A 22171-nucleotide genomic window follows, 5' to 3' on the forward strand; every position below is an offset into this window, starting at 1 on the left:
CTTTTGGTAATTTGGCAGATACTAACGCAGCAAATATTCCCTAAGGTAATGTCGCAGACGATTCCTCATGAACATACCTAGGCAAAGGTCAAAATGTCCCTATATGTCCCTAAGTGGACTCGCCGCGTCCCTACTGAGGGAACGTTAGAGCGAGGGCGCATGTTTTTCGATGCTGAACAATGCAAAAGGCTCGAAAAACAGCAAAGGTTGTCAAAATAAAACATTAAGTCATCTGCGAAACGATAAGTGTCGAATACGAATGACTCTACTTACCGACGTTGTTGAATAGAGGTTTAGGACAACACATACTTCTACAACTTGTGCTCAGAAGTTCAATTTTGGGCTTTGCGGGCACAATGCATCACTCACTGCAGCATGAAACGCCCAGAGCAGTTACCCATAGCAGTTCTACGTACAGTATGCAGAAAATCTAGTAAAACAAATGGTAGGGTTTCAGCGTAGTTGAACCGAGCAAGCGTGCGAAAGCATTTATTTAGCCTGGCTGGCTCACGGTTTTGCGTTGCTGGGTCGCCGGTACGTCTGGCGACGATATTAGACTCAGGTTTAGCTCTGATCGAGTTTAAGCTGATTTGATCTGTTCGCGCCGCAGGGGGTTCGAATCCCCTTCGCGGCAATACTTATTTATTCATTCATTCAAAGTCAAGCTCAACGCTTCAGCGATGGCCCGGCATTTGCAGTTTTGGTCGTGAAGTAGAGCTCTCTCTCTAAAATTTTTGCTTTGAGCAAAAACTGACCCTCGCAGACAATTAATACAACGGGTGCGTACTCTGTATCGGAAATTATTGTACTCAGTGCATACTCTCCAGTCCTGGGGCGGGTTCACAAACGACTCTTATAGCGGACTGCAAAAGGGGGAGGGGGGGGGGGGTGGCCCTCTTTGCATAACGCATTTCTTGGGCTTTCTTTCTAGAAAAAGAAAACTCAGGAGGACATCCCATTTTCTCGAAACATTCCTCACTAAGAGTTCGGAAGGGAGGGGAAGTGACGGTGAATAATAATAATAATTGGTTTTTGGGGAAAGGAAATGGCGCAGTATCTGTCTCATATATCGTTGGCCACCTGAACCGCACCGTAAGGGAAGGCATAAAGGAGGGAGTGAAAGAAGAAAGGAAGAAAGAGGTGCCGTAGTGGAGGGCTCCGGGATAATTTCGACCACCTGGGATCTTTAATGTGCACTGACATCGCACAGCACACGGGCGCCTTAGCGTTTTTCCTCCATAGAAACGCAGCCGCCGCGGTCGGTTTCGAACCCAGGAACTCCGGATCAGTAGCCGGGCGCCCTAACCACTGAGCCACCGCGGCGGGTGCAGTGACGATGGCTGATCGCGTTTTTAATCGAGAAATCAGTCCTTGCTTTAGACTCCTCATGCTCCTACTGTGTCGCAGTCTACTTCCGTTTAGATAGCTTCCTACTATAGATATTGACATGTTTGTAGAAGAAGGAAAATAAAGGACCCGCAGGAAATCAAGCCTGCCCATCAAAGAAAAAAGCACTTGCGTGAGTGCATTAAAGAGAGCTCGTGCGGCGACCTACTCTGGAGAGATATGGCCAGCGCCGTAGATCACGCCGTCTCTAGCGACACTGGTCGCTTTCAATGGACAGGTAGCTGGTACTCATTGACGGTTATCAGTTAATCACCTTGACCACGAAAATAGGCGGTGGCTGGAGTTTTTTTGTTTTTGGCATGTCTGACCGGATGTTTGGCTTATAATAAAACTGAGAGAATGTGCGAAGCTGGCTTTCTGTTTTTTTTCTGTTTGTCTGTCTTCCTGATAATAATAAAAATAATAATAATAATAATAATAATTGGTTTTTGGGGAAAGGAAATGGCGCAGTATCTGTCTCATATATCGTTGGACACCTGAACCGCGACGTAATGGAAGGGATAAGGGAGGGAGTGAAAGAAGAAAGGAAGAATGAGGTGCCGTAGTGGAGGGCTCCGGAATAATTTCGACCGCCTGGGGATCTTTAACGTGCACTGACATCGCACAGCACACGGGCGCCTAAGCGTTATTCCTCCATAAAAACGCAGCCGCCGCGGTCTTCCCGACCCAAGAACACGTTTCATGTATGGTGTCTGCAGTGGACCGCGAATTATTGATGTGTATAATTCACAGACTACTCGACCTTTTCTAGACGTCTACTAGACCGTGCTTAAACGTATGAAACAGTTCAGTAAATCGTACACGGGAGCACAGCGATCAATCGCAAATGAGGAAACAATAAAAATGCGTAGCAGAAAAATCTAAGCCTTTCTTGCGCCGGAATACGGCGCAGAGGCTTCCGATGGCTCAAAATGTTCCTACCACTTCCTTGACACTGCGCAAAAGAATGAAGCATGAAAACAAAACAAAGAAGCCCGGTGCTTAAAAGCATAACGAACGGAAAGCGCCTGCATACGCGCCTATGTGAAGTGCCGACAAAGTAAAAAAAAAGTCGCTGCATCATCACAATCAGCCGAGTTATATCCCCTGCATAACTAAGACATCTCCGATATCTCCCCAATTAACCTTGTCCAGTGCCAGCTACGACCAACTCATCCTCGGAAACTTCCTATTCTCGCTAATATTAATAATAATTGGTTTTGGGGGAAATGAAATGGCGCAGTATCTGTCTCATATATCGTTGGACACCTGAGCAGCACCGTAAGGGAAGGGATAAAGGAGGGAGTGAAAGAAGAAAGGAAGAAGAGGTACCGTAGTGGAGGGCTCCGGAATAATTTCGACCACCTGGGGATCTTTAACGTGCACTGACATCACACAGCACACGGGCGCCTTAGCGTTTTTCCTCCATAAAAACGCAGCCGCCGCGGTCGGGTTCGAACCCGGGAACTCCGGATCAGTAGTCGACCGCCCTAACCACTGAGCCACCGCGGCGGGTATATTCTCGCTTGCCAAACCAGCTTTCTGCCGCCCCCTTGATAAGCTTCCCTTATATTGCAATCCACTCTGGCATTGTTGACTAAGTGTTGAGAGTTGCAGAAAGACATCTAGGTCGCGTGTATTGTTCCGCTCAACCAACACGCCTACTCGTGCTCACATTCATCCTTCGCTCCACTGATGATGAAAACGTCTACATGTTGCTAGATACTCTTCCGATTACAGACACAACGGCCATTTTAAGCAGCCGTTGGTTACCTTTCCTCCGCAATGCATGCCCTGCCCATGCAAATTTGGTCCGCTACATGAAGGGGACCGAAATCGCTGTATGTAATAGGAACAAATCGCCACGCTTGGCAACGTGGCCTAGAAGAGTTACCGTCGTGTGTTCAGAGCCCTGGCACCCCTTTTTTTTTCGATGTCCTTCTCTACGGTCCCGCAACCTGGCATGTTGGTGAAAGGAAAAAGTATCACCTAAATCGCCGAAGTTCTGCTGCGTGCACGAAACTCCAATCTTCCCAACCCTGCAGCCTATAGAGGAAAAGAAAGAAAAATTTCTCGAAGAAGTGACAGACGCAATCCACCCCTCGCCTTCACGCGTGCACTTGTTCTAAGATCAAGGCGAAAGCTATACGGGACCATAGATAACAAATTCTATAGTGAGGTGTCTCCTGATGTGTCATGTGGCTCGGGTCAACGTTGGCAACGCTGTCCTTGGACAGCGTGATGAGGGCCATTGAACCATTTAACGTACATCATTTAACCCTGAGACAGCTATCTCGTAGAGCTATTCCCATTTGGGAGTAATTATTCTTCAGCATCCGCCATACGGTTAGAAAGCAAAGTTACTGTACAGCTCTTTCAGAAGACACGCAGTTGAAAAAAAAGTTATCCAGGTCTGGGGTAGCTATTCTTATCAAGTACCACTGGTGAGCCGTTTGGCCGAACTGTAGGTGTGACTCACAATTTTGTGCTCAGATGTCCACCGCACTGTTTCTTGGTTAGATGCGCACCGATCGAGGAGGGGGGCGTCGCTGGCCCTGTCGTCGTGGCACAAAGGCGACGTCAGACGGCGGGATTTGGCGAGGGTAAGCGGTGCGGGTGAGTAGACGCCGGGCCGTCCGTTGTCCCCTAGCGCTGGGCAGCCCGAAGGGCCGGTAGCCCCTCGGCGACACCCCCACACGCGGCGTGCACCTGGCCTCCTCTTCTTCCTCAACCTTTCTTCCTCAGCAGTGCCGGCGACGCAAGTGGCCGTAGATACGGGGACGCCGGGGAATTTCAGCGGTAGGAATCGTTTGAACTCTAAATGAGACTTCAACGAGGTTAACGCAAGGAGAGTGGGACAGGGGAAAGAAAGGCTTAAAGTATGTGGGCCTTCTTCCTTTTTACCCAGCCGCTCGCTTGCGCCCCCTCCTGTGATGGACACTTATGTCAGAAGGTCTGTGCACGGCTTGTGATAAATAATAATAATAATAATAATAATAATAATAATAATAATAATAATAATAATAATAATAATAATTGGTTTTTGTGGAAAGGAATTGGCGCAGTATCTGTTTCATATATCGTTGGACACATGAACCGCACCGTAAGGGATGGATAAAGTAGGGAGTGAAAGAAGAAAGGAAGAGAGAGGTGCCGTAGTGGAGGTCTCAGGCTTGCGAGTGAGTGCAAAACTGCGCAGGAGAGGTGGCTTAGTGGTTAGAGCGCCCGGCTACTGATCCTGAGTACCCCCGGGTTCGAACCCGACCGCGGCGACCGCGTTCCGATGGAGGCGAAACGCTAAGCGCCCGTAAGCTGTGCGTTGTCAGTGCACGCTAAAAATCCCCAGGTGGTCGATATTACTCCGGAGCCCTCCATTACGGCACCTCTTTCTTCTCTTCTCTCAAACCCTCCTTTATCCCTTCCCTTTGACGCGGTTCAGGTTTCCGCCGATATGTGAGACAGATACAGCGCCATTTTCTTTCCCCAAAAACGAATTTAATTTTAATTTTAGCGTGATTCGTGTGTATGTGTGTGTGTATGTGTGTGCGTGCGTGTGTGTGTGTGTGTGTGTGTGTGCGTGCGCGCGTGCGTGTGTGTGTGTGTGCGCGTGTGTGTGCGTGTGCGCGCGACAGACACTCGTGTTAGTTCGTGCGGGACCATGCGTTTTTTGTAAATTGTTTCTGAAAGACTGTCATTAAATGCATTTTCATTTCACGAACCGGGTTCTGGACCTGTTAAACAACTATGTATAACAGAGGGTACAGAAGCAAAATTTTGAGGGTGCCCGTTTTTTTTTTTTTGCCTTAGAAGTAATCATGAAAACGAGCTAAAAACGACAGTGCGCAGTGTTAATAATTGATTAGAAATGGTTTTGTACAGCCATGGAGTTTCAGTCTTGGTAGACGCCAGCGCTGAAGTGAACCTTGAGTTCATATGGTCGACCAGCCAACCTGGGCTCTCACAATTTGGTGACGGCGTCGCCTGCAAACACTGGCTGTTCCTATGAGCAACCACTGGGTTTAATGAGGTTACAATATTCGAGAAAAGTACACATTGACGTCATCCGATGTCGGTGCAAATGTCGAGCGGTTCCTCGAACAACATTCAAAATCATACGAAATTATGTTCTACTCGATGTCTGCGACTCAAACTTACTTGAAGACATTTCCTTGCGCTTATGAAACAAATCACATGTTTAGTTTACGTTTCAAATTTTGCATCTGTAGCTATTTAACACGACAATGGTTATTTTCTTTGCGCTAACCCGTTCTCTCTGCGATAACCATGTTGGAATATGAATCCACTAGCCCATTTACGTGCCTTGGTGATCGAATGAGAAGCGCTGAAACCGGCCAATAGTAAACGCAGACCAAAAAGATAATCTTACTTTCACAGGCGTGACTCCTTGACCTTATCGTTCATGTCCCTGATTGTTGTTGTTGTGGCCTTAGGGACATGGCACATACCCGCGGCGGGAGATTGGCCAGAGTTCAGTGAGGAGAGCCTGAAGAAGGTGGACTGGTGCCGAGGTAATGGTCGTGCCTTGGGCGAAATAGCAGAAAAATTAAAGTGTAAAGAAAAAACTAAATAACGGGAGAGAATACCAGAGAATTGAATACCTGAAAATTCCTCAAAGATCTTTTAAATGCGGTAATTTTGGATACAATTAGCAAGGAAATCAGCCGGTATCTGTTATGTAATTGTGGAGGTGATCTCAAACTTTATGCTTTCCTGATAATGCGACTATCATTTACCTTCGATTTCCATCGTCTTTGCCTTCTTGCTCAGCGGTACAGGGAGCATAAGTTAGTGTAATGGTAGTTGAAAAGTTTACTATAGTTCGCCACCGTTCCCAGCACGTCCTTGATAAGACGTCTAAGTTTAGACTCGAGGAACCTCCTTCTTCCATTCCATTTGTGCAGACGTGGTGGCTGTACAGGGCACACTTACATCGATGGCCGCCTTACCATGCCTTCAATGGCCCGCATTGTCATCCTTACCGACGCTCTTCAGCCGATACATCTCGCGTTATCCGCAGCCCCGTGATGTGCCGGAATATTCATCTTCTAGCAGTTCTCATCCCTCAGCTGAAACGTACAGAACGCGTCCCACGTGACCTCCAGAGTTCGCAAAGCAAAGCAGCTTCTGCGACATGTCTGGAAACCCCCACCTCTTTACCGGCTCTACTGTTCTGACTGGATGTCGCCGCCCTCCTTCGAGGAACAAACACTTCCGGCGCCGAATACATGCTCTAGTTCCTCCATGTGCGGTAGCTCTCCCCCGCGGTCAAACTCTTACTGAAGAGGTTGCGCTTCAAATAATAATTGGTTTTTGGGGAAAGGAAATGGCGCAGTAACTGTCTCACATATCTCGGCGGACACCTGAACCGCGCCGTAAGGGAAGGGATAAAGGAATGAGTGAAAGAAGAAAGGAAGAATTAGAGGTGTCGTAGTGGAAAGCTCCGCAATAATTTTGACCACCTGGGGATCTTTAACGTGCACTGACATCGCACAGCATACGGGCGTCCTAGCGTTTTGCCTCCATAAAAACGCAGCCGCCGCGGTCGGGTTCGAAACCCGGAACTCCGGATCAGTAGCCGAGCGCCCTAACCACTGAGCCACCGCGGCGGGTTAGGTTGCGCTTCGAAGGATCCGGGGGTCGGGGATGCCCCCACTCCGGTCGTCACTCGTAACTGGCTTCACTCCCTAGACTTTTTCTCCAGCTGCAGAATGTGCAGCATGCCTATATCCCAGGAAATCCAAGCCGACATTCACCATCTCCTGTGGGTGTACGCAACTTTGAAATAAGCGCGAGTGCGACACCTGAGCGCAGAGAGTCTTTCGGCGGACTGTTCTGCATCCTGTACGATGCTTGGACGCAGCGACCGCATCATCGGTCATTGCTTCAGTCAATTCGATCAGCTGACATATTTTGATGTACATAACCACCTCTTGTTGTATCGTTCATAATTATTTGCTTTTCATACCGTGAGGCAATAAACTCCACTGAAAACACTTTATTAGTCACAACGCAATAGGCCAGGGAGGTGGGGATTTCAAGGTGAGAGCACGTTATCCGAAATGCTCAACTCTAGTGGCGTATTAAGAAGTTCGGAAGTTAGCAGCCGGCGCCGACGAATCTGTCAGCCAGTCGTCAAGGGAGGAATAGGTACGACAGAGGTGGGAGATGCTGCAGGAGGTGAGAAGGGTTGCCAAGTGCCAGAGGAACGGGGTGGTGTCAGGGAATCCACTGCAATGAGAAAGGCTGCCGCTGTGACAGGATAAAGATAATGAAAGGAATGTGATCGGGCCTGTCGCCCGGCACAATAAATAGAAGGTTGTTTGAGGATAAAACATGCGCAGTAATTGTCTCACTAGACTGTTACGCTCTTAACGGGATTTTCAAGCGGAGCTACTAATTGTTTCGATTTTATACCAGGCGGTTCAGGGAAGCCCACCACAAATTTTTTGGAGGCACGGTAAAATCAGCGCTGGTCGACTTCAGAAAACAGGCAAATCATGTTAGCTAGCAAAGTGATTAACTAAATTCTGATAGTTAACTTCCTACCGATTTTAACCCATTCAGCCAATGGCGTCCACCCATTCTTCCCCTTTCAGATTGTGGCCGCGGCGGTCCAATATCGACGGAGGTGAAATACAGGCCCGTGCACTGTGCGGTGTCAGTGCACGTTAAAGAACCCCAGGTGGTCGAAATTTCCGGAGCCCTTCACTGCGGCGTCCCTCATAGCGTGAGTTGTTTTGGGACGTTAAACCACCATAAGCCATTCTCCCCTTGACAGATCCCATTTGACCTGCTAGCTTGAAATCGCAGAGGCCCAGGAAAGAGTGATAGCCACTGCTTAATGGGGTTAACCGCGGCGTCACGAAAATCGATCGACGCCATTGGCTGGATGGCCACCTTTGAGCAGTACCTACCAGTTCGTTCTTGAGTTGACCTCTTTCAACGTCCACATAGAGCGCCTAACTTATGGCTCTCCCAAACTTTGCGATCGAAACTGGCGTGATCAGATGATAATAACCTCATCCCCTTTGGAAATTTCGTATGACGAAAGGGAAAGTGCAGCAAATGCCTTACTCTCGGCGCGGACCGTCCCGAGTTTTGTTTCATTTCAGGAAAGGAAATGGTGCAGTCTCTCACTCCTCAGCTGACACCTCAATCGCGCCGAGGGAAGAGATAAAGAAGAAAGAAAGAGGCACTGTGGTGGAGGGCTCGTGAATAATTTCGACCGCCAGGGGATCTTTAACGGGCTCCGACATCGCGCAGCACACGGGCACATTTTAACGCTCGTGTGGTGGTGGTGGTAGTGGTTTTATTAAAAATAATAGTAAAAAGGAAGGAAAAGATTTTTGCTAGCCCCGGCATCTGCCATCGATACTGAAGCACCCGAGCTGGGGCAGCGGAAATAAAGGATAGCAGGCAGAATGGAGAAATGAAATGAAAGAGGTGAGGGGACAGGAAGAGAGGATAGGGGGGGAGAGGTAATATACGTAAAATATTTACAGAATAAGAAATGTGTACAGGTAGTGCGCGTGATTAGTTCATTTTAGAGGAATTAAATCACACACACGCACAGCACTGTGATGGTTACAACTGGAGTGGGGCGTCCAGTTATTAATCGTTCAAGGTAGAACTCGCGGAGCGTTCGGTCACTGCGTGTAACTACCTGACGGAGAACAGACGGGACGTCAAGCCCGTGTGTTCGAGGAATGCACAGAGGCTCACCAAAGTTCGCTCACGAGTGCGCGGACTGCCGTTGTCGGCATCGGCGGCGTTGGCCGTGAGCGAAAAATGGCGCATCTCGGTGGAAACCTGAACCACGCCGTAAGGGAAGATATTTTCCTTCCCTTACGGCGCGATACTGGTGTCCAGCGAGAATTGTGAGACAGGCGTCATTTCCTTTCCTTAAAACCACTTTTCATTTCCTTTTCCTTCCTTTAAGGCCCGGTTCGGGTGTCCACCGAGATATGTGTGACAGGCGTCCTTACCTTAAATTGTCCAACGGGCCACGAGTAGCGCCGAACGGGCGATGGCGTTCCGTGCACCCCTTGGCAACCCTGCAACTCGCTGTCGCGTCTCACTCTTAAAAACGGAAGCGTCCTCAAAATTTTTGCGTTTCGCGCCCGCCGCGGTGGCTCAGTGGATAGGGCGCTCGAAAGGACCTGCAACGAATGAAGCTCATCAATAGCGTATTCCAATTCCGCTGCAGTATTCCATTTCCGCGGTTTTCCATGCAGCATTTTTAAGTCGATATGCTCTCTCACAGTCATCATTCCACCACAGGGAGGGATGCTTGTTTTTGACCGTAGACGTCTCCGTGAACACACAACGCTCAGATGCCCCTAACACGGTACAGAGAACTTGGTTAGCGCGGTCCAAGTTATCAAGAAGATTGCACAAGTTTTTTGAAAAGTGTGTGGTTTACGGATTTTTGTGGAGGAGCAGTCGCCCTTAGGGGAGAAGCTGCTATTGTGAAAGATATCGGAAGATGGTCACTGGAAGTACCACATTCCACTGTAGACCACGAACAAACCTGCACCCCGTTCACAGCCAATGTTAAGTCAATGACAGACCGAGAGTCGGAACGCAAGAAAGTAACTCCTGGACTTTTACAGCAACGCACGTTCCTTGCCGACATCCATGACCAAAGAAGCTGCCCACATGCACCAGTATGAAAACCCCAAATTTCGTGATGGGAATTGAAGTCACCAGCAATCACCATTCTATTGTTAGACCACAAAAGAACATTTAAATTATTTGTGCTGTGGACACCGGAAGGAAAGTAAACTTAAGCAACGGCAAGGGGAGCATACTGTGGAATTGCGATATAAACAGCCAACAGTTCGCCGTCAGGTCTTTGAATTTGGTGTGACATATGCGCCCGATGAAAAAATTGAGAAGAAATTAATGTTAACAAGCCACCACCCCGGCCACAATTGCGATCTGCTCGGAATACCCGAAAATTTTTGAGAGAGAATGACCTAATAGAAGTAAGCCAAGTTTCTTGAAGTAAAATTATGTTTGGGTCAAATTGGGAGACAAGGTTCTGTAAATTGTGAAAAGAAGATACGACTAAACGGCAGTTCCACTGTAGTACTTTTAACCCCGCTATTGTTACTGTAAAATCAGAGAGGCTGTGACAGCCTCCTTTGACACATCAGTTTTATGTGGAATACTGGAGGAACCTTTCTTGGTTTTGTTGCTTGGGAGGGCAGACTTCGATGGAGAGGCAGCAGCTCAACGCTTCTGGGAAGGATTCCCCATCTCGACGTCCGTAGTGCAAACGAAAGAAAGGTTGGTATGCCAGGGGAGAGACACCGGAGAGGCTATGGGAAGGACTAGTTGATAGAACAGGAAGGCCAACAGTTGAATGAGCAACCTGACTTGAAATGACCTGGAATAGAGCTTCACTGAATGTAGTCAGCATACAGTCCACAACACTTGCAAGCGCCTTCTCGACAGCTGACACCACAGACAGAGGCAACCCCTCTGCCTCAGAACCAGATCACCTTATAAGACCCGCATAAGATTGCTTCTTCCGGTCTAATTGTGCATAAGCATCAGCTCTAAAGCACCTTCTCTGCTGAATGATGTCCAGAACATTCTGCTCATCTGAACGTTTGGGACAGCCAGCATCATCAGCCGGGTGAATGCCGCCACAGAGACTGCAAATGGGACCCTTAGATGTGGAGAGGTCTGCGGAATGATTTTCCCCGCATGGTCGGTAACGCGTCGCAGATTTGCAAGCTTTGCTGCTATGACCGAAGCGCCAGCAATTCCTGCATTGCAACGGACGAGGATGTAGCGGGTCGACTCGGTACACTATGGGCCAAACCTTAAGCTCAGACGGGCATGATGACCCTGCAAATGTTGCAGTCACGGACTCTGTCGGCACACGTGAGCCATTAGCATCTCTGGTGCAGCGGTAAACAGATAACACGCCAACACCGGCGTCCTGAAAGTCGTTAAGTAGTTCCTGAGGAAAGGCCGATGGGTCCACGCCGCGGATGATCCCTTTTGAACATGCGAGTTGCTCTGGAATAAAAATACTTTACTGGAAATCATGCTTAGGATGTGCAGCGCACCAACTCCGACACGCACTGCACATCCGAGGATCGGCACAAAATGCCCCTACCGCCTAAAATTTCCAGGTGGTGGCTGGTAACAGCCTTCAGCTGCTTCTGGATCATTTTAGGATTTTTGAATTTTAGGGCCCCGTCTCCAACGGGTACAAGCGCCACTGGGATGTCACTGACGCCATCTCGACCAAAAGAATGTAACGGCAAACTTTAGGCCGGCAGGCTGGCGAACCAGGGAGACGGAACCCCACCAGGGAAGCTAAATACATTGCACTAGGCCTAAGGATAGATTGACCCTAACTATCGGTACAGATATAAAAAGCACCTGGCCAAAACCCCAGCACGTGGAACGGCCTCACCGAAGAAGGAAGAAGGGAGAACTTTCACAGTGATATCTCCAGGCGCTTGTCCAGGAATACCGAAGCCGAGGTGTCTTCGCTGCGCTCGTTTATTATTATTATTATTATTATTTTTTTTTTATTATTATTATTAGCCTATCAAAAGATGGCACATACCCACACTGAGGGATCGGCCAAGAATCGGATGGCTATTCACCTGAACGCAGTTAACAAAAAGGAAAAGCACGTGGGAGCATAACACCGGTGAATTTTTCGTCATGAACAGAAAAGGGATGAGTGTTTTGATTTCAAAATTATAAGAATAATAATAAAGAGAGGGATTAAATAATAATGATTAAGTCAATCTGTAATAATTGACAGAAAAGAAAAATTTTGGAACACTTAGCAAGGCATTAGGTGAGATTCTATCAGGAAATTTAGAACAGCGGTGCAAACAGATCTGTGGCTGAACCCAAATGTGGTGGCGCCAAATGATAGCAAGAGCGGGCTGCTCAAACTAAGGCCAAGATGCTGCAAGGGCTCCTCCAGCAACCTTTTTCTCAGAGAGTTGAATCGGCGACAATACAGCCAAAAATGTTCTATAGATTCAGGCTCACGGCAAAATGCACAAAGGGGAGAGAGCGCCAAACCCGACTTGTGTAAATAGAAATTTAGAGGGGGGATGCTGCAGCGCAGCCTCGTCAGTGATACTTCAAGCTGCCGAGAGCAACAAATTTTCCTGTTCCAATAATATTTAAGGTGCTCATGATCCGCCGATGTTAAAAGTGTTGTGTCTTGCGTGCTTAAAAACGCACGTCGCCGAAATCTAGATGCTGTAATATAGGCTGTAGCCGGGATGATTGGCAACACGGGGCCGCTGAGGGAAGCCTTTGCGAGATTGTCAGCAAATTCATTTACTGTCACACTGCTGTGACCGGGAACCCATACTAAATGAACTAGGCTCAAATGCGGAGGAAGTAGGGATAAGAAAGTTCGTCAACATGTGCAGCGAGGGACGAACACAAAGATAAAGAATCAGTAATTACTGCAACTGCTGTAATAGAGGGGTCTATCTTGCGTAGTGCAAGTACAACTGCTAGAAACTCTGCTTGAAAAATATGGGTGAAATCTGGAAGGCGCAGAGAAAAGGACCAGTCTAAATGCGAGCAAAATATTCCCACACCTGCTTTTTCATTGCATTGCGATGCGTCAGTGGCTATTGCTATATCTGTAGGTAGGGTCCTCAGATGATCTTCTAGAAGACCATTTAGAATACTCGGTGGCAAAAGTTTTGCATTTTTTGGGAATATGTCGTCGAAAACAATGTGGATAGCGGGCCCATTGCGAAGCGCAGGAAGGATATCATAAATGTTTACATCTAAAGGCTGAAGTAATCTTTGCACAAACACTACCTGAGGGGAATTGAAACGAGACCAGGGGACACCAAAAAAGGAGGTCGGCTGAGAACAGAAAATTCTTTGGGAACGGTGGAAATGGGATTCATAGATCCTGAGGTAAGTTTGCACAGTTAAAAATTGAAGTCGTGATAAGAGAGACGGAATGCGGGCTTCAAGGTACAGCACATTGATAGCCACAAATTTTGGAAGGCCGAGGCACATGCGAAGTGCTTACCGCTCTAAAAGGACGAGAGGGCGAAGTTTATATGTAGCCGAGCCTGAAAACAACACTGATACAAATTCTAAAATTGGCCTGACATACATTATGTAGATCATTAATAGCGCATCTCTGCGCATGCCGTACCGGTGATGACATAATCTCCGTAACATGCCCACGGCACGAGCCCCTTTCGCCGCGACATGGTCAATGTGAGGTCGCCAGGTGAGTTTGTTGTCATAAATGACCCCTAGGTATCTTAGGGATTGAACCTGCGGTATTATTTTTAACTGGCAAGTGAGAGAGACCACTACAGGAGTGAATAGAGGGAAAGCAAGAGTGGCGCACTTGCCAACATTTAACTTCAGGTGTAATGCGCTCAACCAGTGCTCAAGTGTATCCAAATATGACTGCAACAGACCATACAGGAATGTATATCCGGCGCAGCAGCAAAAAACGCATTGTCGTCCGCATAGACGTAAGTGCGTACATGGCGGTGGAGAGGAATTGAGCTCAACAGAATATTAAAGAGCACAGGAGAAAGAACAGCTCCTTGCGGTACACCTCGCGTTTGTCTGTACCTCTGTCCAGGCGTCGACCTAAGCACGAGACTGAACGAGCAAGGGCAGCAGCCTACGCCAGTGGTCTGCTTCTGCTTCTTCTACCTCTTAAAACATGGCACATACTCACATGGGTGGATTGGCTAAGGTGTAGTGGCATAAACAAGGAAGCCCCGGAACAGGGACACCAGCCTCCTCTTCCTCACACTCTATGATGATGATGATGATGGCCTCTGGATGAATGGCACGCACCCACGATGGGGGATTGGCCAGGGTACATTGTTGATACAAACGCACACGTGGGTAAGGAATGGAGTAATTTGGTAATTTTGTGAAGAAGACGCAAATTTGGAGAAAAAGGTGAAAAAAAGGAAATGTAAAAGCCGAGAATTCACATTTTAGCATAAGAATCGACCTGATGTAATTATATACCCGTGAATAAAATCGCACACAGGTTTCAATGCATATCCCTTGGCGCTTGCCCAAAGAAGAGTAGGATCGGAATAGATAGAGGGAGCCCCAGTCGAGCGAGGGGGATCTCCAAGTATGTTCTACGGAGAGAAGCGAGCCGCCGGCAAAAGAGGAAAAAATTGATCTATTGACTCTATTTCGCCACAAGACTCACAAAAGTTGGTCAGCGATAACCCTGATCGGCATAAATGGAGATTTAGTCGCTATATTTTCACCATCACCGCGGCGGGTACCGTACGAGAAGGCCAGACGTGTCTATGACGCCGACAATCCCACGTGGCGCTCGTCTTGTTAAGCACGAGACTCGTGCTATATCGTTCCACACGTGTTCCACGAGACTACGGAGGGCTGTTCAGCAGAACAGTGCCTTCGTTAGCCACGACCTTGCAGCGGAATTTTCCCACAGACCAGCTTCAAATCTCTGCGTCGTCGACATCGGTCTCCAAGCCAGTTTCCATATCTCAAGGTGAGTCTTACTGATGCATTCGCACTCCCTCTTCCTTTTAATCTTGAACTGAAGGCAACTCGATAGCGTGTAATAAATACTCTGAAGGTACACGCATTTGGACTGCGCCTGTTACCGGACCGCAAAGTTTACTGATGCAGCTTTGGAGTTTCGCTCCGAAGAACGTTACCGCATCCGTCCTCTCGTCTCAGACCTTTCTGCGCAGAAAAAAAATTCACTAAAAAAGAACACAAGGCTTAATGACGGAGACGTCTGTGTCTTGTCTTAGCTCGTGAACGTCCAGATGCAGTGGGTCCGTGATTAATTTATTTGTATTTAATTTCCTAGCCTTTTCTAGCTTATCAAAATGAAAATTGTTTTGGGGGGAAGGAAATGGCGCAGTCTCTCATATCGGCGGACACCTGAACCACGCCGTAAGGAAAGGAATAAATGAAGGAATGAAAGAAGAAAGGAAGAAAGAGGTGCCGTAGTGGAGGGCTACGGAATAATTTCGACCACCTGGGATCTTTTAACGTGCACTGACATCGCACAGCACACAGGAGCCTTAGCGTTTTTCCTCCATAAAAACGCAGCCGCCGCGGTCGGGTTCGAACCCGGGAACTCCGGATCAGTAGCCGAGCGCCCCAACCACTGAGCCACCACGGCGGGTCCTCTCGCTATACCTTCGCCGTCTTTGAGGTGGAAGCTCACGATCATGTACCACCCGAGGCATGAGTAGGTGGCTTCCTGGCCGTACGGGGCTGGGAACTACAGGCTCCCAGCTATTGTGGCGAGCGTTCCTTGCCACAGGGGGTTTATCTATTGCTAAAGCCGTCGTGGTCGCTTCAGCGGACGCGGTTGTTGCAACGCCTGGTCTCTTTCCGCTCACATCTCTTTCAACTCTGTCCCCACGTGGCAGTCAGTGACTGTGGCTCAGCCCGAGCCAGTGGACAGGCCTGAGTACTTTCCTTTGCATCCTTCCATTAGTCGCAATAACAACAGCATGTATAGTACCACCCCTTAGCCGCTGCGGTGGCTCAGTGGTTATGGCACTTGGCTACTGACCCGAAAGACGCGGGTTCGATCCCGGCCGCAGCGGTCGAATTTCGATGGAGGCGAAATTCTAGAGGCCCGTGTACTGTGAGATGTCAGTGCACGTTAAAGAACCCCAGGTGGTGGAAATTTCCGGAGCCCTTCACTAGGGCGTCCCTCATAGCCTGAGTCGCCTTTGTAAACCCCTATAAACGATACTGCCCCTTCACGCACCATTCGCTTCGCGCAACCTTTGTTGTCATTGATTGGCAGTTGTTGTGGCGGAAAAGCTGCCATTGAAAAGCTAAGCATTGTTCAGGTTGTCAATAATTTTCATCCACTCATCGGAAAAACCGAAGTTGTTGACCGCCCTTGAGGGTAGCTGTCAATGAAGCTTCTTGAGGTGTCATTGATTCATAAGCTGGAAAGCTAAAGGCGCGTCAGTGACACTTGGGTTGTTTCGCTACAGAAAGAATTGTGTGTTGTTAAATGATGACCTCTTCAGTGTTGGTGTTTGAAGATGGAGGATATGCTTCCTTATTTTTTTTTACATGCTCAGTTGATCCAATTTTAACCCTCAAATGATCTATGTTCAATTTGCCTTGACATCTAGCTTCATCCTCAAATTAGTGGATAGCTGGGGTGCGCGCGTTTGATCCATCGAGCATTCGGGTTCGAATCGACCGCGGCGGCCTTTGTTTCGATGGGGGCGAAACGCTAAGGCGCCCTTGTGCTGTGCGATGTCAGTGCACGTTAGAGACCCACAGGTGGGCGAAATTATTCCGGAGCCCTCCACTACGGCACCTCTTCCTTTCTTCTTTCACTCCCTCCTTTATCCCTTCCCTCACGGCGCGGTTCACGTGTCAGCCGATATGTGAGACAGATACTGCGCCATTTCCTTTCCCCAAATACCAATTTTCAATTTTCAATTCATCGAGCACGTCATATCGCTTCCAATTCTTTCAGTTGCAAGTTAGCGCTAGTCTCCTCCCCCTCCACCCCCTTTCCAAATCATGACTTACCAACTAGCCCAAACTTCCACTTTGCTTAAGGGAGGGTATCTGTTGCTGTACCAATCGCTTGGTCCAAGTGGTTTTTATCAAAATAATAATAAAAAGGAAGGAAAAGATTATTGCTAGCTGCTTTGACGCCGCTATGTTTTCTGTTCGACGCTGTGCTGAGTTGCGCGGTAACTTGACTAGAACGCTTCGTTGGTTCACATACGGGACAGAGCAACGGAGCCACTGCCGCCGCCGTCCGTGTTCTCCTGTTCGCGCCGAGTGCGCAGAAGAACCGTGAGGGAGAATTATGACCTTGACCGAACACTCAGTTTTTTTCCACGCCTCGCAGCTCTCGCAGTCAGTCTGTCGCTGTCCTCCGCTCGCCGCGGGGCACTCTGGAAATTCAGGTGCAATGCAGTTAATTTCGAAGATTTTGCGTTCACTTCTTTTTTCTCGTGTTTACGTAATCACGTGAACACGAAGGCCGCTACGTCTAGAAAAGTTTGACCCGGACGTGATTCGAACACGCTACTTTCTCTACAATTTAAACACCCACGCGAAGTTGCTATGAAAGTTTGTTTGTCTTTTTGCACGTGCCTGTTCACCATTTTACTGACCTTTGTTGTCTTTTTTTTTTCAGGCTCAGCAACCTCAAGACAAGCCGGCTTTTGAAATGTCCCGAGGTCACGCCGATCGCTTCCTCAACACGCCGGCGTTTGCCCACGGCGCGCCATCTGGTTACAGCGTCAGGACACGCCGCGCGACTGCGGCGACAGCGGGGACACCTGGTGTCGACTATCCGCACAAAGATGGCGCCCCGGAGGACAAGCGCGGCCGGTTCCCCTGCTGGCCTATCGTCATGCCGCCCGCATCCCGGGTCACGCAGGCAGATGATTGGTGACGTAGAATTTTATTCTTCCAATGCGTTCTGTCGGGTGCTGCGTGTATTCCCGAAGAACAACTCTGCCGTTTATTTCTATGCCTGGCAGAACCGGTCACGATGGCTCAATATTTTGAGTGTTCGTATCCTAACTCGAGTACTCGGGATCGAATACCGTCCGCTGCTGCCACGTTTCGGGGGAAGCAAGACGAAGAAGACGTGATCGTGCATGCCATGTCAGCGCACGTTACAGAACTGAAGCTGTTCGGAATCATTCGGAGCTCTCCACTACGGCACCTATTTACTTCTATCTTCTTTGACGCCCTGCTTCACCCGATCACTGTGCGGCTGAGGTTACCATCGAAAAGTGAGACAGTTACTACTCCTTTCACTACCTAATAACGAATGCGTGGTCCACTCTGCAGGCTTCGCGGCGATGGCAGCGTGGGGTTCGCCCTGAACACCCACCTGGACCGGCAGTGTACAACCACGGTGGATTCGTGCAACTCGAGTCCCGTGCCGGCCATAGTGGTACACGCTGAGGAGCACGACGACTCGCACCTCCACCGCAATCCTGCGTCCGCCGTGGCCTCCCGCCGCTTCCGGCGCAACGCTCAGCTCATGGCCGAGCTCATGGGCGCTCACGTTGTCCGGCGGCGCCAGCCAAAGGTATATCGAATCAGAACTTGTATCTCGCTCCGCCAGTAATTTCAACTTTTGATGTTTCGCCTGTTAAAGGGCCACCCGGAAATTTTTTCGACGTTTACAAGTTTCAACGAAATTTCTTCTCGAAGTCATGATTGCTGGTGGTGAACGGCACGACTGACAACAGTTTAGTTCGATCACGAAACCATTTTGAAGATATCTCGGCGCGTGGTGACGCCACACTTGGCGCTGCCTGGCATGACGCAGACGGATCGCGGTTTGTGCCTTGTGGTTCCTGAAGTGATTGTGGCAGACGGTGTTGTGTTGTGGGACGCAAGCGTATCACTTGGAAAAGATAAGGGTAGGTCTTCCGCGAACAGACGAGGCGATTTGCGAACAGCGTGATCTTTGCTGCTCGGAGCCTCAGCTCAAGCTTGCATCCAAGAGCACGTGTTTTCTCTCAAAATATAACACGGGAGTGCTAGAAAGGGGGTGTATTTTTGGAGGTATAGTGTTCGGTTTCTCGAAACTACTGCACGAGATTGTGGGGGACGAATATCCTGCGCCGACGTTACATGTAAAAGACCAACTAAAGAATGAAAATTCCGATGCGTCGCAAACGCCGTCCCATGTGCTGACTGCGCAGCTGTGAATATCAACGAGTCGGGGAATTTTTCAAGAAATCGCGTCTGGAAAAAGTGTAGAACAGTTTCTAGAGAATACATGCAAGCACCCATGTTTAATTACATCCCAAAGAACGTAGACCATAATGTGCTACCTATTGAGCGATGTTCGCTCTCGATTAGGCCAGTTCTTTGCACGGATGAATTTTAAAAAAATCGGGACAGATAAATACAAAGTCAGTGTATATAGGCCCTTAACTGACTACGGTCAGAATACCACAAGACAGACGCGGATCCTGACCGCGGCTGTCGAATTTCGACGGAGGCGAAATTCTAGAGGGCCGTGTAGTGTGCGATGTCGTCGCACGTTAAAGAACCCCAGGAGAACGAAATTTCCGGAGCCCTTCACTATGGCGTCCCTCATAGCCTGGGTCGCTTTGACACGTTTAACTCCCATAACTCATGAACCATACCACCAGAGTTTAAAAGAGGTCGACACCGAGTACAAATTAACCTACATTGTTAGATTCACTTTTTCTTTATTTTCACTTCAGATATTATAAAACGTTTGCAAACTATTACAACGTTATAACGACAGACAGGCTACCCTCTATGAAAACGGAGCTTTTATAAGCAAAAAAAAAAGACACCGGTGTGCCTTTAATCACACCATACATTGTGATACATCATATTACCTGGAGTTGTTTCTTCACGATTTCGGCCTGGCCGTCGCAGGACTGGGAGTTCGTGCTGCGCGACCGTCGTAGCCAGACTGTCATGCTCGAAGAGAAGCTGCAGACGTATCAGGCCGAGCTCGCCGAACTCGAGGACAGGCTGCAACGAAAACAACGCCAGTGGCTGGAGGCGGATGCGGCCTTCCTCGAGAACCTGCGAACCTGTGGCGACAGGGGGCGCCTGCTACAGGTGCGTCTTAGGGTAGACACCTTCAGCATACCGTGTACCCGCCGCGGTGGCTCAGTGGTTAGGGCGCTCGACTACTGATCCGGAGTTCCCGGGTTCGAACCCGACCGCGGCGGCTGCGTTTTTGTGGAGGAAAAACGCTAAGGCGCCCGTGTGCTGTGCGATGTCAGTGCACGTTAAAGATCCCCAGGTGGTCGAAATTATTCCGGAGCCCTCCACTACGGCACCTCTTTCTTCTTTCACTCCCTCCTTTATCCCTTCCCTTACGGCGCGGTTCAGGTGTCCAACGATATATAAGACAGATACTGCGCCATTTCCTTTCCCCAAAAAACCAACTATTATTATTAATTATTATACCGTGTACCGTGTTACATATCTTGACCAGTGAGTAATAAAGATAACGGACAGTAGGGACAAAAATGCTAAATAAATTATCGCACAGGAAGTGTAAATGTGAGAATAACGGCTCGTTCATTGTCCGGAGTGAAATAATGTCACCATACTGCAGCATTCTTATTAGTTTAAGGGCAGGGACCTCACCAGGCCGGAGCATTCCCAGTGGTTGGAGGGAAGTGATGCCACCAGACCTGTAGTGACGTCACTTCTAATAAAGGCATCGACAGCTGCTAATGCTGTCACGTTGGCAACACATAATGGAACTAGAGGTCCCTGTGAATTTGTTTTTCTTTCGGTGCATGCGAGCCTAAGTGGGTTTCACATGCCCTTTATTTCTCACGGCGCAGGTCGCTCGAGAGTTCCGCGGGTTGCCTACCAGACCGAACGCCTGCAAGACAGCATTCCGTCTCAGCTGTTTCCCGTAATGGATCCCCGGGTTCCTTTCTTGTTGCTGCTCGAGCGATAAAGCAGTCTGCTCCCCCTTTTTTGAGCTGCATCTTATTGCTTTTGTAGCGAGAGCTACACTACGCCAGCTCTTCGAGCCTTCAGCGTGGCCGCCCTTGAACTCCGTGGGGCGCCGTGACTGGTCACGTGGTTGGTCACGTGGTGCGGAGCAGCTGCCGGCGGCGCGGCGCGCCGGCGAAACCGAGTGGAGGGGTGGTGGAGAGAGGGAGAGAGAGTGAATCCACGTCCGGAGACGAATATGAAGAAGGAACGCCCCGCGAAACGGAGCGGCGAAAGACTGACTTCGCAATTCGACTGAGCGAGTTCCACTCGGCCAGCTGTAGCTCGCTATCGCGTCACTCCAGGTTTAACCAGAGCTAAACCACAGCCATTTTTTTCATCTAGTCTGAATTGCAATATTTGCTTTCGATGTGCTGCACTTTTGGACAACATATGGGTTCTGCGAGGAGTCAGGTTTTCCGCAGGACTACGACAGCTATTCCGCTTCCCCTGACCACAACCCCTCCCCACCTGAACCAGTTCTTGAAGTCAATAGCGCTGTTTCCTCCTCCTCCTCCTCCTGCTCCTCCTTCTCCTCGTGCTAGCTATTGAAACGATATATTTCTTTCCTGCCCAAAACGGACTAATAATAATAATAATTGGTTTTCGGGGAAAGGAAATGGCGCAGTATCTGTCTCATATATCATTGGACACCTGAACCGCGTCGTAAGGGAAGGGATAAAGGAGGTAGTGAAAGAAGAAAGGAAGAAAGAGGGTCCGTAGTGGAGGGCTCCGGCATAATTTCGACCACCTGGGGATATTTAACGTGCACTGACATCGCACAGCACTTGGGCGCCTTAGTGTTTTTCCTCCAAAACGGACTGAAATTTAAGTGTGGGCGGAAACAAACAAGTAGCAAAATAGGGGCGCATCGTCGAATTGGAGGTTTGTGAAGTATTTTAAAATTCGCCAAGACAAATGAACGTTTTCAGCAATTTGTACTGAACCATGCTAAAACCACTACGGTCTAAGTAAAAAAGCTGCAGAGAATGTTTACTGCATTCGAACCAGCGCGAAAGCACGGATGTTTGCCTAGTATAAGACGACGAAGAGTGGGCTGTGCCGCGCCCATACAAAAATTTCTTTAGACTGTCTATAGGCTGTTCATAGACTTCTGTCTATAAAGTCTACAGACACACTATAGACAAGCCTAGAGCGCAATCTATAGGCAATACAAATCCTATAGACAGTCTATAGACATTCTATTGGACTCTACTGGCCATGCCTTTAGGATATTCTTTTGTCTTATAGAAGTCTA

General features: G+C 48.7%; 2 protein-coding genes across 2 annotated transcripts in view; one reads left to right on the top strand and one right to left on the bottom strand.

Annotated features, from left to right (window-relative positions):
- Positions 1-19923, bottom strand: part of LOC144101441 (monocyte to macrophage differentiation factor 2) — a 56727-nt gene extending 36804 nt beyond the window's left edge. The window contains exon 1 of the mRNA XM_077634617.1: positions 19788-19923. The gene's annotated coding sequence lies outside the window, so the exon portion shown is untranslated. The remainder of the gene's footprint in view (positions 1-19787) is intronic.
- On the top strand, positions 14849-20885 carry LOC144101442 (uncharacterized). Its single transcript, XM_077634618.1, has 5 exons — positions 14849-14932; positions 17585-17841; positions 18250-18493; positions 19828-20016; positions 20757-20885. The coding sequence occupies exons 2-5, from the start codon at positions 17618-17620 to the stop codon at positions 20832-20834; spliced, it is 735 nt and encodes a 244-aa protein (XP_077490744.1). The 5' UTR covers positions 14849-14932; positions 17585-17617; the 3' UTR covers positions 20835-20885.
- The last annotated feature ends 1286 nt before the right edge of the window (positions 20886-22171 follow it).

This window comes from Amblyomma americanum, chromosome 8 (genome assembly GCF_052857255.1).
Source record: "Amblyomma americanum isolate KBUSLIRL-KWMA chromosome 8, ASM5285725v1, whole genome shotgun sequence".
NCBI classification, from domain to species: Eukaryota; Metazoa; Arthropoda; class Arachnida; order Ixodida; family Ixodidae; genus Amblyomma; species Amblyomma americanum.

Excerpts from the sequence above, each read along its gene's own strand:
- LOC144101442 (XM_077634618.1), top strand. The coding sequence starts at position 17,618 with ATGTCCCGAGGTCACGCCGATCGCTTCCTCAACACGCCGGCGTTTGCC. Across the intron at positions 17,842-18,249 it reads GTCACGCAGGCAGATGATTG|GCTTCGCGGCGATGGCAGCG; the intron begins GTGACGTAGAAT and ends TCCACTCTGCAG. Across the intron at positions 18,494-19,827 it reads TCCGGCGGCGCCAGCCAAAG|GACTGGGAGTTCGTGCTGCG; the intron begins GTATATCGAATC and ends TGGCCGTCGCAG.